This window comes from Bos grunniens, chromosome 15 (genome assembly GCF_055505025.1).
Source record: "Bos grunniens cultivar Pamir isolate PY7600 chromosome 15, Bosgru_T2T1.0, whole genome shotgun sequence".
Classification (NCBI taxonomy): domain Eukaryota; kingdom Metazoa; phylum Chordata; class Mammalia; order Artiodactyla; family Bovidae; genus Bos; species Bos grunniens.
In genome coordinates, this window is record NC_141179.1 from 41,882,908 (window position 1) to 41,906,857 (window position 23,950).

The 23,950-nt window shown below is 46.9% G+C and overlaps 1 protein-coding gene across 1 annotated transcript in view; it reads left to right on the forward strand.

Annotated features, from left to right (window-relative positions):
* Window positions 1-23,950, forward strand: part of GALNT18 (polypeptide N-acetylgalactosaminyltransferase 18) — a 353,258-nt gene that overhangs the window by 266,399 nt on the left and 62,909 nt on the right. Inside the window, exon 7 of the mRNA XM_086340033.1 lies at window positions 18,580-18,765. Within this exon, the coding sequence (XP_086196159.1) occupies window positions 18,580-18,765 (186 nt within the window). The remainder of the gene's footprint in view (window positions 1-18,579; window positions 18,766-23,950) is intronic.

Here is a 23,950-nt window from a genome sequence, read left to right on the forward strand (position 1 = left end):
AATGTTCCTTTGGTATCTCTGATTTTCTTGAAGAGATCCCTAGTCTTTCCCATTCTGTTTTCCTCTATTTCTTTGCATTGATTGCTGAAGAAGGCTTTCTTATCTCTTCTTGCTATTCTTTGGAACTCTGCATTCACATGCTTATATCTTTCCTTTTCTCCTTTGCTTTTCACTTCTCTTCTTTTCACAGCTATTTGTAAGGCCTCCCCAGACAGCCATTTTGCTTTTTTGCATTTCTTTTCCATGAGGATGGTCTTGATCCCTGTCTCCTGTACAATGTCACGAACCTCATTCCATAGTTCATCAGGCACTCTATCTATCAGATCTAGGCCCTTAAATCTATTTCTCACTTCCACTGTATAATCATAAGGGATTTGATTTAGGTCATACCTGAATGGTCTAGTGGTTTTCCCTACTTTCTTCAATTTAAGTCTGAATTTGGCAATAAGGAGTTCATGGTCTGAGCCACAGTCAGCTCCTGGTCTTGTTTTTGCTGACTGTATACAGCTTCTCCATCTTTGGCTGTGAAGAATATAATCAATCTGATTTCGGTGTTGACCGTCTGGTGATGTCCATGTATAGAGTCTTCTCTTGTGTTGTTAGAAGAGGGTGTTTGTTATGACCAGAGCATTTTCTTGGCAAAACTCTATTAGTCTTTGCCCTGCTTCATTCCGTATTCCAAGGCCAAATTTGCCTGTTACTCCAGGTGTTTCTTGACTTCCTACTTTTGCATTCCAGTTCCCTATAATGAAAAGGACATCTTTTTTGGGTGTTGGTTCTAAAAGGTCTTGTAGGTCTTCATAGAACCGTTCAACTTCAGGTTCTTCAGCATTACTGGTTGGGGCATAGACTTGGATTACTGTAATATTGAATGGTTTGCCTTGGAAACGAACAGAGATCATTCTGGCGTTTTTGAGATTGCACCCAAGTACTGCATTTCGCACTCTTTTGTTGACCATGATGGCCACTCCATTTCTTCTGAGGGATTCCTGCCCGCAGTAGTAGATATAATGGTCATCTGAGTTAAATTCACCCATTCCAGTCCATTTCACTTCGCTGATTCCTAGAATGTCGACATTCACTCTTGCCATCTCTTGTTTGACCACTTCCAATTTGCCTTGATTCATGGACCTGACATTCCAGGTTGCTATGCAATATTGCTCTTTACAGCATCGGACCTTGCTTCTATCACCAATCACAACCACACTGGGCATATAGTGCTTAAAATTACATGCTTAACACTTGGCTTACAGTGTTTAAAAGGTAAACACAGACCTCTCCCTCTTGGAACTGATGGTATAAAGGAACAGATAGCTGATAAAAGGGAACAAAGAATAGATGTATATTTACAAATCATAGTAAGTGCCGCATTAACAAAACACCATAGACTGGATGACTTAAACAACAGAAGTGTGTTTGTCAAAGTTCTGAAGGCCGAACGTCTGAGGTCAGGGAACCGGCAGGGTCAGATCCTGGTAAGAGCTCTCTTCCTGGCGTCCAAACAACCACCTTCCTGCTGTGCCCTCATGGTAGAAAGAGAGCTCTATGGTCCCTCCCCCTTCTTATAAGGACACCAGTTCTGTCTGGTCAGGATTCCACCCTTACAATGTCCTTTGACCTTCATCACATCCATAAAGGCTCTCTCCCAAAAGAGTCACACGGGGGCTTAGGGCTTCAAAACATGAATTTGGGGAGTTTGAAATTGATTATATTCTTCGTAGCCGAAGATGGAGAAGCTCTATACAGTCAGCAAAAACAAGACTGGGAGCTGACTGTGGCTCAGATCATGAACTCCTTATTGCAAAATTCGGACTTAAATTTTGCCTCCTTACCTGCCTCCTGAGAAATCTATATGCAGCTCAAGAAGCAATAAAACTGGACATGAAACAGATGACTGGTTCCAAATTGGGAAACGAGTACATCAAGCCCGTATATTGTCACCCAGCTTATTTAACTTACCTGCAGAGTACATCATATGAAATGCTGGGCTGGATGAAGCACAAACTGAAATCAAGATTGTGGGGAGAAATATCAGTAACCTCAGATATGCACCCTTATGGCAGAAAGCGAAGAGGAACTAAAAAGCCTCTTGATGAAAGTGAAAGAGAAGAGTGAAAAAGCTGGCTTAAAACTCAACATTCAAAAAACTAAGATCATGGTGCCTGGTCCCATCACTTCATGGCAAATAGATGGGGAAACAATGGACACAGTAACAGACTTTGTTTTCTTGGACTACAAAATCACTGCAGATGGTGACTGCAGCCTTGACCACTTGCTCCTTGGAAGAAAAGCTATGACCAACCTAAAAAGAATATTAAAAAGAAGAGACATTACTTTGCTGACAAAGGTCCATCTAGTTGAAGCTATGGTTTTTCCAGTAGTCATGTATGGATGAAACAGTTGGACTATAAAGAAAGCTGAGCACCAAAGAATTGATGCTTTTGAACTGTGGTATTGAAGAAGACTCTTGAGAGTTCCTTGGACTGCAAGGAGATCCAACCAGTCCATCCTAAAGGAAATCAGTCCTGAATATTCATTGGAAGGACTGATGCTGAAGCTGAAGTGCCAACACTTTGGCCACCTAATGCGAACTGACTCATTGGGAAAGACCCTGATGCTGGGAAAGGTTGAAGGCAGAAGGAGAAGGGGATGACAGAGGATGAGATGGTTGGATGGCTTCACCAACTCGATGGACATGAGTTTGAGCAAGCTCTGAGAGTTGGAGATGGACAGGGAAACCTGGTATGCTGCAGTCCATGGGGTTGCAGAGTCAGACACTACTGAGCGACTAAACTGAACTGAGGGACATAACAAAAAATGTAAGAATATAAGTTCCCGAAGGTCATGGACTTTGAATGGTTTTTTTCAGACAAAATTCCCATCTCACACTAAAGCCCCCAGCCCAAAGGAAGGAAGTACTCCACAAATAATGGTTAAGTTGAATTAAAGGGTAGAAGGGACATGATTGATTTATAATTTTGGAAGACGGAGTGGAGGGCAACAAGAGTTGCAGCCACACACACAAAAAAAACCCAACTTGTTAGAAGGCTATTGATAGAGTTGTCCACACAAAGATAATGGCAGCTCGGCCCAGAATGTTGTCTGAGCAGATTGAGAGGTGTGATTAAAGTTAAGCTATATTTAGGAGGTAGAACTGACTGCATTTACTGACGTATTATTGAATGTTAAGGAAAGGAAGGGGACATAGTTATAGATGAGTTACATAATTATTTATGTAGGTTTCAGGCATGGGCTATTAGGTCGATGAGGGGAAAATGAAGGGACACCCAGGGAGGCAGAGAAGGAAATCAAGAGCTTGGTTTTGGACAAGGTAAACGTGCGATGTCTGAGAGATGCACAAGTGGAGGTGATGTGTAGGCAGACGGACATACAAATCTTGAGCTCAATGGAATGTAGTGTCCTCCTGCCCTAAAAATCTCTCACTACAGCGGTAGCAAATCTTACTATCAACAAAATTTTACAGAGATAATAGTTATACCACATACTTAACGGGCTCTAAACTTGGGCTAGGTGTTGAAATAACCCTCTATGTGTATTCACTCATTTGACGCTCACAGTTATTTTTGCAGTGTGTCATTTTTGTCTCCATTTCACAAACAATAAAACTGTATGTTAGAAAGTGAAATAAATTCTCTAAAGTCAGCAATCCAGCAAATGGAAAATGTAGGATTTGACATCATGCATGCGTGGAGTGGGTTGCCAATTCCTTCTCCAGGAGATCTTCCTGACGCAGGGATCGAACCAGCATCTCTTATGTCTCCTGCACTGGCCGGCAGGTTCTTTGCAATTAGTACCACCTGAGAAGCCCAGGATTTGACATCAAGACTGTTTAACCTCTGTGCTCTGACCACGGTGACCTCCTATCTCCCAAGAGGCAGAGGCCTTGGCAACATTTCCTAAAGTATCATGTGACCTTGAGCCTCAGATGGGAAAGGGAAGGTAATTGGTTAGGGCCCCTGCAGCTCCTGCAATGCTGATCTATTTCGTAAATCCCTTTTTAAAAAGTTTTAATTTATTTATTTATTGTCTGTGCTAGGTCTTCATTGCTGTGCAGGCGTCCTCTGGTTGGAGTCAGCAGAGGCTACTCTCTAGGTGCGGTGTGTGGGCTTCTCATGGCGATGGCTCCCCTTCTTGTGGACACTGGCTCTAGGCGCGCAGGCTCAGTAGTTGCGGTGCACGAAGCTTGCTCTGAGACATGTGGGATCTGCTCCATGGCATGTGGGACCAGGGATCAAACTGGGGTCCCCCACATTGCAAGGTGGATTCCAACCAATGGACCACCAGAGAAGCCCACAAATCCCATTTTTAATGTGAGTTTGCTGTAGGTACCTATCAGAGATGAAACTCAAGCTGACAAGTCATTTTGATGTGTATGAGAAGGGCAAATTTCTTTAAGTGAAGACCCAGCACACTGCTTTCTTAATCTGAATTCCAATGGAGTAAAACTCTTTAGAACAAATATTTCTGAGTGAGAAAGTGTTCAGCATCTCATATTCACTTTTATCATCTAAATGTTAACCTCAAGGATCCCTCTGAGCCAAAGGTGGGTGTGATGCATGAGCCAGACACACAGCTTCCTCTAATGTCTGCACCCAGGGTCTGCCAAACTTCGCCACCTATGCTGTCCCGGTGACACATGGGTTCCCTGTCACCTGGCCCCCACTGTGCTGGGAGGTGACAGAGTGTGTTATGCTTTCCTCCAGTGATTCTGATTGCCCTGCATTTCATAAAGGACCTCCTGACTTCTCCTCCTGGCTTATTCTTTGGGCCAGTGTTTTGGAGTTCATCTAGTATGGACTTTCAATTTGAATTTTGCTGGAACATGCTAAAGAGCCATTCATATGTGTTGGTGGGAGGTTGTTTCTGATTAGATTAAACTTCTGAGAGAGGAAAGAGCCACTGATTAAAGACATAAAAAAGGAAACACTTTAAATGAGTAGTAAGTGGCTCATCTTCATATAGCGAAGTATAAATTAAACATAGTCCAGGGATCAGCTTTGAATAGCAGCTGGATAGAGCGAGCTTTTCTGAATACATCCGCAAGGAGAAGGCGCTTACAGCAATTCGGGGGGCTTAACCCACCAGAGAGGGCTCTGAGCACTCCTGAGTAAATGGAGGGGCTGTTGCTATTGCTAAGTCACTTCAGTCGTGTCCGACTCTGTGACCCCATAGACGGCAGCCCACCAGGCTCCCCCATCCCTGGGATTCTCCAGGCAAGAACACTGGAGTGGGTTGCCATTTCCTTCTCCAATGCATGAAAGTGAAAAGTGAAAGTGAAGTCGCTCAGTCGTGTCTCACCTTCAGCGACCCCATGGACTGCAGCCTTCCAGGCTCCTCCATCCATGGGATTTTCCAGGCAAGAGTACTGGAGTGGGGTGCCATTGCCTTCTCCAAACCTGATAAAAATGACTCTCACACTAGGGATGGGAAGGGTTTTATTTGGATTTCAGAAAATTATTCCCTGAGTCCCTGTGACATTCAAGCTCATTATTATTCTCTGACATAGCATTGGTGATGGTAATGGGGCCAGAGATCTTAGTTCAAAACAAAAAGACGTGATTAGAGTAGACAGCACACGTGTCAATGGGACCCTGATTTGGAACGTGGCTGACACTTCGGTCTCAGAGCTGGAACGCTTCTGTAGTGTTGGGTCTATAGAAACGCCTGGGCTGGAACTAGCCAGCCTCCCCAGCTTTCTCAGCTTCACACAGAGGGGCAGCCCTGCCTAGACTGTGTCACCTGCCCAGGGCTGGAGGTGTGGCTGCAGCCCCACTTCCCATGGCTCACTCTAGGCTCCGTGGAGCCGTCATGGGGCTGCTGCCTGTGGCTATCAGAGGAACACTGAGCCACGCGTGGTCTCCAGGCCCCTGGCTTTCCCTTTTCCAGCCTGCTGGGTTCTCCTTTGGTTTTCTCACAGCTTCTCTGGTCCTGAACTTGAACCAGACTCTCCCTATAGCCTGTTTTGTAGGAGTCCTAATGCCTACCTTACCCCGACAGTTCCCTTTCTCCCTACTGAGAATTAAATCCCCTCTTTGTAGCTTCAGCCCCTGGTGGGAACCTGCTCTGAATGGACTCATTATCTGGACTTGGAAATCTCTCCCCATGCCTGGACCTTCTGTGGCAAAGTCTCACTTAATAGATTGAACCCCTGGTTATCCATGCTGCAGGGCCCAGGCCTCTCTGGTCACCTTGCCCCTCACACGCTTTCAGCTTGTATGAAGCAAGGAAATGATCACAGTCTGCAACAGCAGCCCCCAGGCCCCAAAGGCTGAACCCAGGACAAGTTTATTTCTCACTCACTCGCCCCCTAAAGGGTGCGAGGCGCTCCTGGTGGCTCCCCTTCAAGTGCTAACTGAGGGCTGAGGGTGCTTTTTTTGTGTCTTCCCCATCTTTGAACTTCAAGGTCATTTCGACGAAAACATCCAGTGGACTGGGGGAAAAAGAGGCAGAAGTGTTCATGGGTTCCCTCACTGGACACTTAAATATCTGGGCTTGAAAATGACAGCTGTAATTTCCTCTCGTTTCATTGGCTCCCACGATCCCTCCTGACTCAAGGAAGGCTGGGAGATGCAGAGGAGCACACAGGTTTCGTGAGCAGCAGGCTTCAGCCACATCCGTGGAGACCCCCTTCTCCTGGCTTCACTTCCCCAACCCCGGATAGAGTCAGGCGTGTCTTCTTCCTTTTTTTCCATTTGTCTTGAGTCCAATCAAGCCCATTGTGTTTGAACAATAAGTAATCAGGGCTGTTGGCTGATAAGAGGTTTGAGGTAACCATAAATAAATTCTCCTTGGTTAGAACCATTGAAATATATCCTATAATCTCAATGACTGCATGTTTATAAAGTGATCCTCCTGGAATTTCCTATAAGGAAATGAACTCTCATGGTCCCAGTCTTTATAGTCAGAGCACTAGGGTCCAAGGAAAAGCTGGAGCCCCTGTCTATGATGGGCTGGTTTGCTGAACTTGGCGCCGTGGCGGGCCCTGGGTTTCCAATAGGTAAACAGCTATTTCAGCAAATCTCAATACCCTGCAAAACAGCCTTTTTACTTTTTCTTCGTAAAAAGCTTCCAGACATTCCAGCCCAGCTGGTCTCTTCCTGGATTCCTGCCAGATGAATCCTCCTGCTGCCTTCTGATAGTTATGAAAAATCCCTTTCAAACAGGGGAACTGCTTCAAGCGCTTCTTAGGGCTGACCCCAAATCAGACCCCTTCAGGGACACCGTCCAAGAAAAAGCATCATTTTTTTTTTTTTTAATTCTGAGTAGCAATTCTGTCCAAAAGACTCTTTGGCAGTGTTTTATTGTAAAAACAGGGCTTGGGAAACTGGATCCCCAGGGAGTGTTTTTCTGATGGAAGAATAAGCACTGCCGGACTATAAAAATGTTTCCTTACACTTGAAAATAATGAAATATCTGCCCTTGGAAACCTGGGAGGCACCAAGGAAAGCACACAGGGGGTGACTCAGAACTAAGGCCCAGCCCTCAGGCCTTTGTCCATGCAGTCTATCAAGCACCTGTCATGCGCCAGGCCCTGTTTCAGCTATAAGGCCCTTCTCTCGCAGGCCAGTGCTTCAGGCTCCATCTCACTGGTGCTCAGGGAACTGCAAATTAAAACCACAGTGACAGTGAGTTTCACACCCATCTCTGGACAATGCCAAATGTTGGCAAGATTGTGAAGCAGCGTGAGTGCTCACCTGTGCTGGTGGTGGAGCACAGGACTCTCACTGTGGAAGAGGTTCACTCTCCTTAGGAGAGCTGAATGTGCATCATAACCTGTGCCTCAGAAGTCGCACCGTGGTGTAGATACACGGAGAGGTGCCCTCCCTTGGGTGCCAAGAGACATGTATACGTTCCAAGGAGCACTATTCATAATCCAGGAAATAACCAGACCGGGGACCACCAGGAGCATGCGTAAATAAATGCCTGTATATTTATACAATGGAACATGATAGTGATGAAAATAAACGAGGCAAGAAGCAAGTGGCTGAATGCAGACGATATGCTTCCATTTATGTGGCCTTCGAAACCAGGTAAAACTAAAGTAGTTGAGCTTGATGGCAAGGACATTATTAACAAGATTCAGGAAGGGGGCTTACCTTGGGGGTAGGGAGGAACACACAAAGATGTTGCTGCCAGTGCACTCTTTCTTATGCTGATGGTACATAGGCAGTTGTCCCTTGTGTTATGTCTTTAGATGTACATATGCATTGTGTACACACACACACACACACACAGAGTTAGAGGAAGTACAGGGAACATGGGAATGCAGAGCAGAGGCATTTAATAAACGTAGGGCAGCTAGGCAAGTAGGTAGGAATTCAGTTCAGTTCAGTCGCTCAGTCGTGTCCGACTCTTTGCAACCCCATGAATCGCAGCACGCCAGGCCTCCCTGTCCATCACCAACTTCCGGCATTCACTCAAATTCACGTCCATCGAGTTGGTGATGCCATCCAGCCATCTCATCCTCTGTCGTCCCCTTCTCCTCCTGCCCCCAATCCTTCCTACCATCAGAGTCTGTTCCAATGAGTCAACTTTTCGCATGAGGTGGCCAAAGTACTGAAGTTTCAGCTTTAGTATCATTCCTTCCAAAGAATACCGAGAGCTGATCTCCTTCAGAATGGACTGGTTGGATCTCCTTGCAGTCCAAGGGACTCTCAAGAGTCTTCTTCAACACCACAGTTCAAAAGCATCAATTCTTCAGCGCTCAGCTTTCTTCACAGTCCAACTCTCACATCCATACCTGACCACTGGAAAAACCATAGCCTTGGCTAGACAGACCTTTGTTGGCAAAGTAATGTCTCTGCTTTTGAATATGCTATCTAGGTTGGCCATAACTTTCCTTCCAAGGAGTAAGCATCTTTTAATTTCATGGCTGCAGTCACCATCTGCAGTGATTTTGGAGCCCAGAAAAATGAAGTCTGACACTGTTTCCACTGTTTCCCCATCTATTTGCCATGAAGTAATGGGACCAGATGCCATGATCTTCATTTTCTGAATGTTGAGCTTTAAGCCAACTTTTTCACTCTCCTCTTTCACTTTCATCAAGAGGCTTTTGAGTTCCTCTTCACTTTCTGCCATAAGGGTGGTGTCATCTGCATATCTGAGGTTATTGATATTTCTCTTGACAATCTTGATTCCAGCTTGTGTTTCTTCCAGCCCAGCGTTTCTCATGATGTACTCTGCATAAAAGTTAAATAAGCAGGGTGACAATATACAGCCTTGATGTACTCCTTTTCCTATTTGGAACCAGTCTGTTGTTCCACGTCCAGTTCTAACTGTTACTTCCTGACCTGCATATAGGTTTCTCAAGAGGCAGGTCAGGTGGTCTGGTATTCCCATCTCTTTCACAATTTTCCACATTTTATTGTGATCCACACAGTCAAAGGCTTTGGCATAGTCAATAAAGCAGAAATAGATGTTTTTCTGGAACTCTCTTGCTTTTTCCATGATCCAGCAGATGTTGGCAATTTGATCTCTGGTTCCTCTGCCTTTTCTAAAACCAGCTTGAACATCTGGAAGTTCATGGTTCACGTATTGCTGAAGCCTGGCTTGGAGATTTTTGAACATTACTTTACTAGCGTGTGAGATGAGTGCAATTATGCAGTAGTCTGAGCATTCTTTGGCATTGCCTTTCTTTGGGATTGGAATGAAAACGGACCTTTTCCAGTCCTGTGGCCACTGCTGAGTTTTCCAAATTGCTGGCATATTGAGTGCAGCACTTTCACAGCATCATCTTTCAGGATTTGGAATAGCTCAACTGGAATTCCATCACCTCCACTAGCTTTGTTCATAGTGATGCTTCCTAAGGCCCACTTGACTTCACATTCCAGGATGTCTGGCTCTAGGTCAGTGATCACACCATCGTGATTATCTGGGTCGTGAAGATCTTTTTTGTATAGTTCTTCTGTGTATTCTTGCCACCTCTTCTTATCTTCTGCTTCTGTTAGGTCCATACCATTTCTGTCCTTTGTCGAGCCCATCTTTGCATAAAATGTTCCCTTGGTATCTCTGATTTTCTTGAAGAGGTCTCTAGTCTTTCCCATTCTGTTGTTTTCCTCTATTTCTTTGCATTGATTGCTGAGGAAGGCTTTCCTATCTCTTCTTGCTATTCTTTGGAACTCTGCATTCAAATGCTTATATCTTTCCTTTTCTCCTTTGCTTTTCGCTTCTCTTCTTTTCACAGCTATTTGTAAGGCCTCCCCAGACAGCCGTTTTGGAATTAGCCAGGCAAATAAAAATAAATGTGACAGGGGGAAGAGGCTGACCACCACTGGCTTTTGTCTTAGCTTTGCCCAGGTTTGACCTCTCTTTCCTTCTCAATCCCATGCAGGGCCGCGAATAGAGTAAAACGCCTGCCATGTCTAAGGTGAAAATTGAAGAATGTCTTAAGAATACCCAGCCCTTGTCAGTGTCTTTGTTTGCCTGCCTTTCTGACCCTACAATCACTCTGCAAACACGTGTCTGGTCTCCTGCCAGCCATTCTCAGGCCTCAGCCTCCATCCTCCTCGTCTTGTTCCCCTAGCCTGCCTGGTTTGGCTTTCAGCTCTTGTCTCAGCATTTCACAGCCAAGTTAGGCAAGACAGCTACACATAAAAAGGTAATTAACAACATGAGCCAAGAAATAAGGACCACATGAGTGGAGCAAATCATGTGTTCCAGGAGTTAGGAGGAACAGGGCCAGGCTGGTTTTGGATGGACGGAGAGTAGGAAGAAGGGTTTCTGGACTAAGGGAACAGTGGGAACATTTTGCCAAGAGAGAATAGCTCATTAAAAGCCATAAGGAGATAAAAGCTGGACAGGATTTGGGATCTTATCCTGTGAAACATGATTATGAAGTACAAGACTAAGGTGCCACCACCCTCAATCCCTTACTTATGGTTGCTGCTGCTGCTAAGTCGCTCAGTCGTGTCCGACTCTGTGCGACCCCATAGACGGCAGCCCACCAGGCTCCCCCGTCCCTGGGATTCTCTGGGCGAGAACACTGGAGTGGGTTGCCATTTCCTTCTCCAATGCATGAAAATGAAAAGTGAAAGTGAAGTCGCTCAGTCGTGTCCGACTCTTAGTGACCCCATGGACTGCAGCCTACCAGGCTCCTCCGTCCATGGGAGTTTCCAGGCAAGAGTGCTGGAGTGGGGTGCCATTGCCTTCTCCATACTTATGGTAGATATTACTAATAAATGGTAGTATGCTTTTCCATTGAGCCCAGACAGAGGCTCGGAATCCTTTTAAATATATATATATATATATTTGGCTGCGTCGGGTCTTGGCTGCATGCAGGGTCTTTATTGCATCACACAGTCTCTAGCTGTGACATGTGGGCTCTGGAACGAGCAGGCCCGGTGGTTGCTGTGTGTGGACTCAGTTGTTCTGTGGTATGTGGAGCAACTGATTCCCCGAACTCCCCAATCAGGGATCGAACCCCTGCAGTGCAAGGCAGAGTCTTAACCACTGGACCACCAGGGAAGTCCCTTAGAATCCTCCTTAACCCAGTGCCTCAGAAGGACATTAATAAGTGAATGGATTCAATATGGGGATGTTACCTGTGATTCCTACCAAAGTTTACAGAGTGATCACCAGTCTGTAAATAGGAGGAATGGTCACACTGTATCCTGGAGTCTTGCTTCCAGTGTCTCCCTACTTCCCAGCTCCCAATTCACAACTCTACCAGTTGTGTCTCACATACTGGGCAGCACTTGAGGTATTGGCAAGAAAACTTAGAAGCACAGAATGCAAAAGGAAGAAGTGATCTAAGATGTCCCTGAGTCCACCTCCTCCATTTGGCAGCTAGGAAAAACAGGGGCTTGGGACGGAAACGGGTCTGTTTATGTAACTGGCAAACATAGGACATAAATTCGGTCTTCTGACCCTGACCCCAGGCAGCTCCCAGTCCCAGGAAGAGAAAGGAATCCGATCTTTCTTACGAACCTGCTACTGCTGCTGTTAAGTCACTTCAGTCGTGTCCAACTCTGTGTGACCCCATAGACGGCAGCCCACCAGGCTCCCCCATCCCTGGGATTCTCCAGGCAAGAACACTGGAGGGGGTTGCCATTTCCTTCTCCAATGCATGAAAGTGAAAAGTGAAAGTGAAGTCGCTCAGTCATGTCTGACTCTTCGTGACCCCATGGACTGCAGCCTACCAGGCTCCTCCATCCATGGGATTTTCCAGGCAAGAGTACTGGAGTGGGGTGCCATTGCCTTCTCCTCCTATGAACCTACTAGATGGCTATCTTTGCTAGTGGGAGCTTTTCATTCATGATCTCTTTTAAACCTGCCAGTTGCCCTAATAAGAAGGCACCTGACATCCAAGGACAAGTCCTAGTTGAAGGCTAACGTGTGACAGAGGCAGGATCCACACTTTCTCCACCAGCCCCCAAGACCTGCGTGCTTTCTTGCAGTTCCCAGGTGGATGCACCAAGTTTTTCTGAAACAATCACAAAATTAGGGCTCCCTGGGAAGAGCTGGTGGTGAGCAGGACTCACGCTTCTATTTACAACAGTTCAGGTTCTCAGTCACGGTCACATCTGGGGGCAGCCTGGCAGCTCCTCCGTGGGCATCTGTGAGCATTGGCAAGGTCAGGGGCTTTCCCTACACTGAGTTCATGACTCTGTAAGACAAAACCGCCTGCGATCTCCCAGACTCATTTGATAACTTCCCAGGTTTTACGATGGTAATTTAAGCTCTGCAGCCAAAGTAACTCTCCTCCATTGCAGCAGCCTGCACTTAAATGTCAGAGCTTTGCTGAAAAACCACTTGGGTTTGAAGGAAGTCATTGTGTTCAGTAAAATCTGGCACATTTTATGTTTATGGCCTTTATTAGAGGAGCCAGCTGAGCGAGTTAAACCGCCTCTCTGTATGGTTAGTGCAAGCCCAGGGCTCTGGGATTGCTGGAACCACTCATTCAAATCACAGTTATTGAACATGTACTAAGTGCTTGGCGCTGGCATATACAACATGCTCCTTGTCTTCCTGGAGCTTATCCTTTATGGAGGCAGAGGGCAGACATTGAAAGAATAAATGCATAAATAGAAGTATTATGAATAAGCATCATTAAGAAAAAAGAGTGGAGTGCAAAAGTACTCCCAGGGATCTAATTTCGACTGGGTGGGTGAAAGAAGGTGATATTTGAACTGGGTAACAAGTGAGGGAGTTTTTCCAGAAAGGTGCAATAGTGGGTACAAAGGCACAGAGAGAGGAAAGAACTTGGTGTGGTCAAGAAACATGCCCAGTGCCCATCCGGAGGCCACGAGGTCCAGCCTAGGACTCCATTCCACCGGGCATCCCTGGTTGCCCATAAGACTAGCATACACCTCACTTCTTATAACGAAGTGTGACAAGCACACAAGGCAAACGTTCGGTTCTACCTTGGTAGCCGCTTCCTATGCCCAGCGACCTCATCTGCCTTCTTGATTCGTGACCCTTGGGCTTTGTTCCTCAGTCACCGCTCTGATACCCAACCCTTGCCCTTCCTCCTCCTGGCATCTCTACCCCCTAGAACTTGCGAGACTGAGCCATCATCTTGCCCCTTTGTCCTCCCTCCAGTGGCCCTACTTCTCTAGCACAATGCCTCCTGTCTATCACCTCCCATAACATGCCACAACATGCCAGCTATGACCGGTGTCCCAGGCCTGGCACCCTTTTACTTCCTCATCTCCTGTTCCTCCCAATCCTCCATGGATGCTTCAGGGCATCATCTTTCATGAAACCCAAATGCCAGTGGTTTTCTTCCCTATCCTTTGTCTGCAATCCGTGAGAGGGTCTCTGAGATCAGCTGTGGGGCAGACTTCTGAGGTTCTCTCTGGGTCAAGCCATGGGTCAGTGGAGTCACTCCTCATGTGAGGATCATGGAGCTCAGGCTTTCTCTTGTTTATTTCAGGGTCATTGTGCAGGGTCCAGAAGTGGAGGGGCAAACATGCAAAATACACTCTTCTGCTCCAACCAGAAGTTTCCAGGAACCCAAAGGCAATACACAAGGCAGATGGTCTCCATAGATGAGTTTCTTTTCACAGAAGAGAAGAGGGCGGAGGTGTTCTAGGTGAACAGGTGCCCCCAGTCCCTGGAGAGGAGCCTCTCCCTGCTGGGTCAGGCACTCTTGAGGGTAACACGTCTGTTGTCTGTTGGGCTTCACCAGATACGTAACTCCTCTGCAATCACTTGTCTCCTGAATATGGCTGTACGGAAGTCAATAGCAACCATAATGGTTATTATAAAATACCTAAAAATACCAAGTGCAGACTAAGGGCTTAGCAATATTCCCTGCATTACGACAGGGGCTTCCAGAGCCCACAGCCCAGGGCAGCAGTCACTGCTTTGCACGTTTCCGAGACCTGAGGTGAAGCACCCCAGAGTTGCCACTCAGCCAGGACATGATAGGACCAGAATAGACCCAGATATCCTGCCCCCGCCTCAACTACCATGCATGCAGAGCTCACATGGAGGCAGGCTCAGGGTAAATACATATCTGCACTCCATCCCCTTCTTCTCTGGGGTGAAATTGAGGCTTGGGAGGAGATATCCTGCCAAAGGTGACAGCAGCAAGTGGCAGAGAAAAACACTTGAATCCAATTCTCTCTGGCTTCAAAGCTGTGCTTTTAAACACTACGTGCTACTCCGACCCGGCCCAGCCACCCCACCTCTGCTGGAAACCCATGATCTGTTCTAGGCACCATTTAGTACCTGTCTAAAGAAGAATCAGGTAAAGAGCTTGGAGAACATTTTGAAAGAGGGAAGGAGATAGTCAAAGAAGCAAATACAAGACTGTCATGATCGGGAAAGATAGGGCTGGGGCCACAGAACATGAGAGGTTAACCTAGTTGAAGGGGATACAGAACTGTGACGCTGAAGTGACACCCTGAGAATGTTACATGAAGTGGGGTTGGGGGGCTATGTAATGGCATGTGCAGAAGTCCATAGGTGAGAGGAACCCGGGTGTGCTGGAGGAAACAGAGGAATGTCAGTGTGGCTCCAGCGTGGACTGTGTCAGGGAGCAAGCATGAGGCTGGAGGGACAGGCAGGGGCCAGGCCCCAGGAGCTTCAGAGGCTGTACTGGGAAGGGTGCAGTGCCTACAGGACACGATCCAGGGTGCACCTTCAAAACAAATGTTGTATATTAATGTATATATATGGAATCCAGAAAAATGGTATTGATGAACCTGTTTGCAGGGTAGAAATAGAGACACAGATGTAGAGAACAGACTTGTGGCCAGTGGGGGAAGGAGAGGGTGGGACGAATTGAGAGCATAGCTTTGAAACATATACACTACCATATGTAAAATAGATAGTTTGTGGGAAGCAGCATGTAACACAGGGAGTTCAACCCAGTTCTCTAGGACAACCTAGAGGGGTAAGGAGGGGTGGGGGTTGGGAGGAAGGATCCAGAGGGAAGGGACATATGTATACTTATGGCCGATCCACATTGTTACAGGACAGAAACCAATACAACACTGTGAAACAATTATTCTCCAATTTAAAATAAAATCATTCTGGCTGCTAGGTGGAGACGAGACTGGAGGAAGAGAGGAAAAAAGGCAGTTGTTCGAAGGCTGTTGCCGTGTCCAGATGGGACACGGCAGTGGTCTGGATGAGGGCGTGGCTGCAGGATGGGGACAGGGGTGTGGCTTCAAGAGCTCAGCAGAGTCCACCCTGCTGCTTTCACTGAGCAGCCAAAGGCACAGTGGGAGGTGCTGCAGCCACCCTTCTGATTAGAACCATAGCACATGTGTCCACTCTGAGGTGAAATGGTGACCAACTCTTTGAGAGACTGGTCTTGGAATAAAACAGCTTTGTTACAAATCATGTTCTGTGTTGCTGAAATATGTCAATTAGTAGCCTCCATTCTGGTTGCACAAAGAATAATTACCCTGACTCTGTGTTGTCAGTAACATATTCACGGTATTTACAAGGCTTTTCTTGAAAAATCTGAGCAACCTGTGAACTGGAAATCAGCACAGTCCCAGAATGCGGAGGTCATAGACACAAAGATGCACAGCCTGGGGCCTCCCATGGCTCCCTCTTCTGATCCGCAGAAACACCCCTGGGTGTGGGAACCTCCTTCAAATCTTGGTCACCCTAGGGGAAGCACTAGCTCTTCCTTGAGCTTTAGTCAAGTTCAGATACATCCTTCTGTTTTCCGTAACAGCTGTGTGGTCTTGGGCAAGGGACAGCCTTGGTCTCAGTTTCCGCATTTGGCATTGGAGATAATAACCATTGGGCTTCCAGCGGCGCTACCACTAGGTGGCGCTAGTGGCAAAGAACCCTCCTGCCAGTGCCGTAGACGTAAGACACAGGTTTGGTCCCTGGGTGGGGAAGATCCCCTAGACAATCCACTCCAGTATTCTTGCTTGGAGAATCCCATGGACAGAGGAGCCAGGCAGGCTACAGTCCATAGAGTTGCAAAGAGTCAGACATGACTGAATCGATCTAGCACGCACGCATGCGCAATAACCACTACCTCACAGTATCTTATTCTGAAGATTCCACCGTACATCATTTGTACAATAGTAGCTGAGGCTGATCAAGTGCTAATTATGTGCTAGGCATCTTTCTAAGCACTTTGTATATTAGCCCTTTAATCTTCTCAGCAGCCTCATGAGATGGGAATATTAGGATCCCCATTGGAGATGAGGAAACTGAGACACACTGAGATCAAGTGAATAACTCACGGTCACACAGCTAGTATGAACCAGAGCCCGGATTTCAATCCAAGTAGTCTGAGTTCAAACCCTTTGCTCATAACCGCCATGCTACACAGTCCAGTGCTGGCACACAGGGGATGCTCAGTGGAGATGCTTGTTTCCTTTCCATTGGCCCTAAAGTGAAAGTGAATGTTGCCCAGTGGTGTCCGATTCTTTGCAACACCATGGACTATACAGTCCATGGAACTCTCCAGGCCCGAATACTGGAGTGGGTAGCCTTTCCCTTCTCCAGGGAATCTTCCCAACCCAGGGATCAAGTCCAGGTCATTGCAGGTGGATTCTTTACCAGCTGAGCCACAAGGGAAGCCCATCAACCCTAAATGGTATACTAAATGCAAGAGAAGCTCAGAAAGTGGTAAGTCAGTCCCTTGCTTTCCAACTCTAGCAACCTACAGGGACCAGTTGGTGTGAAAAAGCCTGGTGGAAGAGAAGGCAGTCTCTTCCTAAGCAACACAGGGGGAAATTAAGCTAAACCTGAAACTGACCTAGCCTTAGAGGAAGACCTGTGGGTGCTGATGGGTGCACGTTACAGGCGTGAATATCATCTGCCAAATTGCTCAACTGACAATACCTGACAAACAACCACTGCTGTCCACCAGGAGATCTTGATTGCTTTTCTCCAAAGTCTTACTCATCAGTTCTGATCAGGTATTTCAGGTCCATCCCACTTTATTAAGCATTAATCATTTATTGATCGATTGTCTGGTTATATACACCAATCATTTAAATATTTATTCAAAAAGTACTTACCAAACACCTATATGTACCAGGCTGTGTTCAGTGCTAGAGAAATGAATGAGATACTCTGCCCTCTAGGAACAGAGTAGCAGGTAAGTTGTGGTGTCAAGAGCTTTGAGGGCCAGAGGAGGGAGCCATCAGCTGTGCCCCAAGAACTGAGCAAAGACCCCACAACAGTGTGGCCGAGATCTTGAGAGATGATAATTTTTTTCAGCTGGAGAAGAGTAGGGCGGGCATCCCCAAATTGCAAATAGGGTGAGAAAAGGCCTAAAGGCACAAAAGGACATGCATGTTCCAGAACGCTAGACGTCCAGAGTGGCTGGGATGATTGTGGCAAGGGCTCCAAGACACTGTCCCTCAACACTCAGGTTGCAAGGTCAGTTTTCTTTATTTTTCAAAACTGAATTGCATCCAGTTGAAGCTGCTGCTGCTAAGTCACTTCAGTCGTGTCCGACTCTGTGTGACCCCATAGATGGCAGCCCACCAGGCTCCTCCTCCATCCATGGGATTTTCTAGGCAAGAGTACTGGAGTGGGTTGCCATTGCCTTCTCCGCCAATTGAAGCTCCTACTCACCAAAATCAGGAGAAGTTTCATATCATTCCTTCCTTTTAACCTCCGCCTTCCTTGGGTTCCATCAGAACTCAGGGCCCAGGAAGGATGGAGCAGGAGCAGGGCGCTGGCTCTCCCTGTGGAGATTGCTCATCCTTGTGCAGGCTCGTTGTAACGTGACATCTCTCCTGCAGGTTCTGCTGGTCCCTCCATGTCAAGCACTGCTGCAGAGAAAATTACCAAGGATTTTGTTAACTTGGGGCAAGGAGAACTCAGATAACTGGTCATGAAATGTCTAGTGTCTTCCTTGGGGGAAGGAAGGTGGAAAGACTGGAGAGGAAGGGTGCATTAACTCTTTGCTGGTAACCACAGCAAACGGAAACAAGACACGAATGAATGACTCAATAACCTTCCAGTTCTAGGAGTAGAATTAAGGTACGGCGCGCTCCCTTTGCAGGCAGGAGAGTAAGGTGAGGAGAGCTGGATGGGTCCAAGGTCCTGTTCATTGTCACCCGTGGTCTGGGTTCAAGGCTCAGAGTCAAGTCTGGGCACTGATGAGTGGCTCTATGTCTTCCGCAGGTATGGCAGTGTGGTGGGAGCGTGGAGGTCCTGCCCTGCTCACGGATTGCCCACATCGAGCGAGCCCACAAGCCCTACACCGAGGACCTCACGGCCCATGTCCGCAGGAACGCCCTCAGGGTGGCTGAAGTCTGGATGGACGAATTTAAAAGCCATGTGTACATGGCATGGAACATACCCCAAGAGGTAGGAAGCCACTGTGGGGATGGCTTTCTTGAGGGTTGATGGGGAGCAAACAAACAAAGCAAATGTACAACTAAACTCTTCTTCCCAGGAGACAGCCAGAGTCTTGTTTGCCATGCTGAGTGAACTCTCAGTCCTAAGATACTGTATAATGCAGAAAAGGGCCTGACTGTAGGGTGCTATGGCGTGCTAAGGTGTGTCTTACCCGCCCCATCTCTGGTCACCTCCTCCTTGAACGTGGGCTCCTTTCCCTCCAGACCACAATGTCCTCATTCCATCTGAGAAAGTTGAACCAGGTGGCTCCAAGTTTCCAACATGCTCTCAGGTCCTCAGCTTCTCTGGCAATGGATATTTCATGGTCCCAGACTACAAATATCCCAGAAATTACCAAAATTCACCAAATGCACCTTAATATCCCTGTAGACTGAATGCAAGCTTCTCCGTTGAAACTTTGACCAAACCAATAAGCAACGTCCTTATACCTTTGGGATTTCTTGAACCATGTGGGTGGGGCACTCCCACAGGGACCCTCAGGAGAAGGGACCCATTCTGGGCATTTTTGAGGCTGCTTGTTACCTTCAGAGAACCTCATCATTGTCTGCTACTGTCCTCTAGCCCTCTTATTGTTTAAACACTAAGCTGTGTCCAACTCTCTGTGACTCCTTGGACTGTAGACCACCAGGCTTCTCTGTCCATGGGATTTCCCAGGCAAGAATACCAGAGTAAGTTACCATTTCCTTCTCTAGGGTATTTTCCTGACCCAGGGATCAAACCCACATCTTCTCATTGGCAGGTAGAGGCTTTACCACTGAGCCACCGGTGAAGCCCTCTAGTCCTCTCAGTTCAGTTCAGTTCAGTTGCTCAGTTGTGTCCGACTCTTTGCGACCCCATGAATCGCAGCACGCCAGGCCTCCCTGTCCATCACCAACTCCCGGAGTTCACTGAGACTCATGTCCATCGAGTCAGTGATGCCATCCAGCCATCTCATCCTCTGTCGTCCCCTTCTCCTCCTGCCCCCAATCCCTCCCAGCATCAGAGTCTTTTCCAATGAGTCAACTCTTCACATGAGGTGGCCAAAGGACTGGAGTTTCAGCTTTAGCATCATTCCTTCCAAAGAAATCCCAGGGCTGATCTCCTTCAGAATGGACTGGTTGGATCTCCTTGCAGTCCAAGGGACTCTCAAGAGTCTTCTCCAACACCACAGTTCAAAAGCATCAATTCTTCGGTGCTCAGCCTTCTTCACAGTCCAACTCTCACATCCATACATGACCATTGGAAAAACCATAGCCTTGACTAGACAGACCTTTGTTGGCAAATAATGTCTCTGCTTTTGAATATGCTATCTAGGTTGGTCATAACTTTCCTTCCAAGGAGTAAGCGTCTTTTAATTTCATGGCTGCAATCACCATCCACAGTGACTTTGGAGCCCAAAAAAATAAAGTCTGAAATTGTGACCACTGTTTCCCCATCTATTTGCCATGAGGTGATGGGACCAGATGCCATGATCTTCGTTTTCTGAATGTTGAGCTTTAAGCCAACTTTTTCACTCTCCTCTTTCACTTTCATCAAGAGGCTTTTGAGTTCCTCTTCACTTTCTGCCATAAGGATGGTGTCATCTGCATATCTGAGGTTATTGATATTTCTCCCGGTAATCTTGATTCCAGCTTGTGCTTCTTCCAGTCCAGCGTTTCTCATGATGTACTCTGCATAGAAGTTAAATAAGCAGGGTGACAATATACAGCCTTGATGTACTCCTTTTCCTATTTGGAACCAGTCTGTTGTTCCATGTCCAGTTCTAACTGTTGCTTCCTGACCTGCATATAGGTTTCTCAAGGGCCTTCCAGTCACCCGTATTTAAGAAGTGCAGCAGACTATTTACAGTAGCTAGAACATGTGGGACTTCCCAGGTGGTGATAGTGGTAAAGAACCCACCTGCCAAAGCAGGAGATACAAAGAGACATGGGTCCCTGGTCAGGAAGATCCCCTGGAGGAGGAAATGGCAACCCACTCCAGTATTCTTGCCTGGAAAATCCCATGGACAGAGAAGCCTGGAGGGCTACAGTCCATGGGGTCGCAAAGAGTCAGACACTACTAAAGTGACTTAGCACAGAACAGGAAGCAACCTAGATGTCCATCGACAGATGAGTGGATAAATAAATTGTGGAACATATAAACAATGGAATATTACTCAGCCATAAAAAGGAATGTATTTGAGTCCATTCTAATGAGGTGGATGAACCTAGAGCCTATTATACAGAGTGAAGTAAGTCAGAGAAAGATAAATATGGTATACTAACATGTATATATGGAATCTAGAAAGATGGTACTGAAGAGTTTATTTGCAGAGCAACAATGGAGAAAGAGACATGGAGAACAGACTTACAGACATGAGGAGAGGAGAAGAGAAGGTGAAATGTATAGAAAGAGTAACATGGAAACTTACATTCAGTTCAGTTCAGTTCAGTCGCTCAGTCGTGTCCAACTCTTTGTGACCCCATGAATCACAGCACACCAGGCCTCCCTGTCCATTACCAACTCCCGGAGTCTGCTCAAACTCAAGTCCATAGAGTCGGTGATGCCATCCAGCCATCTCATCCTCTGTCGTCCCCTTCTCCTCCTGACCCCAATCCCTTCCAGCATCAGGGTCTTTTCTGATGAGTCAGCTCTTCACATGAGGTGGCGAAAGTATTGGAGTTTCAGCTTCAGCATTAGTCCTTCCAATGAACACCCAGGACTGATCTCCTTTAGGATGGACTGGTTGGATCTCCTTGCAGAACAAGGAACTCTCAAGAGTCTTCTCCAACACCACGGTTCAAAAGCATCAATTCTTCAGCGCTCAGCTTTCTTCACAGTCCAACTCTCACGTCCCTACATGACAACTGGAAAAACCATAGCCTTGACTAGACAGACCTTTGTTGGCAAAGTAATGTCTCTGCTTTTTAATATGCTGTCTAGGTTGGTCATAACTTTCCTTCCAAGGAGTAAGCGTCTTTTAATTTCATGGCTGCAAAACTTACATTCCCATATGTAAAATAGAAAGCCAGAGGGAATTTGCTGTATGTCTCAGGGAACTCAAACAGGGGCTCTGTATCAACCTAGAGGGATATGATGGGGAGGGAGATGGGAGGGAGGTTCAAGAGGGAGGGGGCATATGTGTACTTATGGCTGATTCATGTTCAGGTTTGACAGAAAACAACAAAATTCTGTAAACCAATTATCCTTCAATTAAAAAATATTTTTTTTTAAAAAAGTGCAAGAGAGGAAGCAGTGTATCTCTGGTAGCTTTGTTCAGCCTTGCTGTGTGTCATATGGAAATGACCTTGGACAGCTGGGTTAGGCGAACCCAACAGATGCCAGACATGGGATCCCCACCTGCCTGCCAGCCAGTCTGCCTGAAGGTCATTGCTTAGGTTGCATTTTATGTGACATGGAGCTGTTGACTGCATGACCTCCTGCTTTGCTCCCAAGGCCGTGGCTTCTCCTCGAGAGTCCTTTGGAAAGCCTCTGCTCTCTCTTCTGGACAGGAAAATGGTTGATCTTTGCTTAAAGTTTCCATGTAAAGGCCTTGTTTCCTGATGTCTCCACCAAGCTAATATTTTACTCAGGCTGAGGGATTGAGAAAGTAGGCTGGGCGGGATCTTTCAAGCAGCCCCCTAAGGACCACCACCATGGGGAGGGGTCTTGGGTTGGCTGCACCTTTGTACAATCAGTGAGACTTCAGCAGTCGGGAGAAAGAATGAGGAACCCCAGCAGTACCAGCGGGAGTCCAACCTTGATGAACCAGCCCCGAACGCAGCTCTGACAGTGGGAGTGTTTCTAGGGAAACGGTGGTGCATTCTGGACCCATCTGTGGCTGTGGGCGTTGGATCACAGCACTCTGGGCAAGATGCTGAGCCCTGCTGTGGGAGTCCTCTGAGAGCAAAATGTTGAGCACACTTGGAAATTCCCCAGGAGCTCACCAGCAAAGCAGTGTGATTCCCCGGGTTCTGTGAAGGACTGGGGTCCTGTGCATGTCCTTGTCCCCCTTCTCTCTGCACCATAAAGCTGCAAACTTTGTAGCCTTCTCCACCACACCCCCCGCCATTGCAGCTGACAGATGTTGAAACAAACAGCAAATACGAAGAGTGGTAGAGAATTGAGTGTACTTTGAGTAAAAGTAATTGGAAAATGATGAAACTGTCTGCTGGTGACTCCTAGAGGAGTTCAGACCAAGTCAAGTGGGTGGGGCTGGAGGGGGTGGTAAGACAAGGACAGATGAGAGGTGGAAATGTCCAGGATAAAGCCTTTAGGAGGAGAAGGAAGAGGTCAGTGTGTTTCCTCTGGACCCCCTGTTCACTACTATGTCCAAACTCCCCTTTCTGCCTCTCTCAGGCTGGTGGAAAGAGCCACTCTGCACCTCCCATTCACTTCTGAAGTCACATATCAATACTGAAGCTGCTTTTGACAGAGTTATCATGGGTTATCAGAGTTATCACCTGCTTAATTTAATGAATATTTTAAAGTCTTCAACTTACAGGATCCCACCCTTTCCTTGAAACTCTTCACTCCCTTGGCTCCATGATTCCACACCCTAGACCGTCCTCATCTCTCTGACTGCTCCTAACTCCTTGTAGGCAACTCTTACTTCCAGGGAATGTTTAAGTGCTCCCCAGGGATCCATCCTTGGGCGTCTGCTCTTGTGATATACTTCTGCAGGGAAATCCCAGTGACTCTTGGGTTCTGCACTGCCTACATAGAGAGGACCTTAGCCTGACTCCTGCCTTTAGCTTCAGACTTTACCTGCACATCTTCCCCTGGGTGTTCCCACAGGCACTTCAGTCTGAATCTGACCAAAACTGAGTATATCTTTCTTCCCCAAATCTGCTTCTGTTCTTATCCTCTATCTAAATGCATGATGCCCCCATCTGCCTAGACTTGTGAGCTTATTCCTGAGCATGATTCTTTAATCATCTTCCATTCCCAGCCCATCATCGAGCCCACCTTTCCATTCCTCTCGCTTCTGAGTTCAGGCCTTGCCTGTTCCTCTGCAAGAGCCTCTGGCTGGTTTCCCTGACTCAAGTCTTACCCCTTAAATCTATCCTTCCCACTACCCAAAGTCATCTTTTTAAACTCACAATGACCATGTCACTGTCCTACTTGAAATCTTTAAACGACTCTCCATGTGCACAGGATCAGGCATAGAGAACAG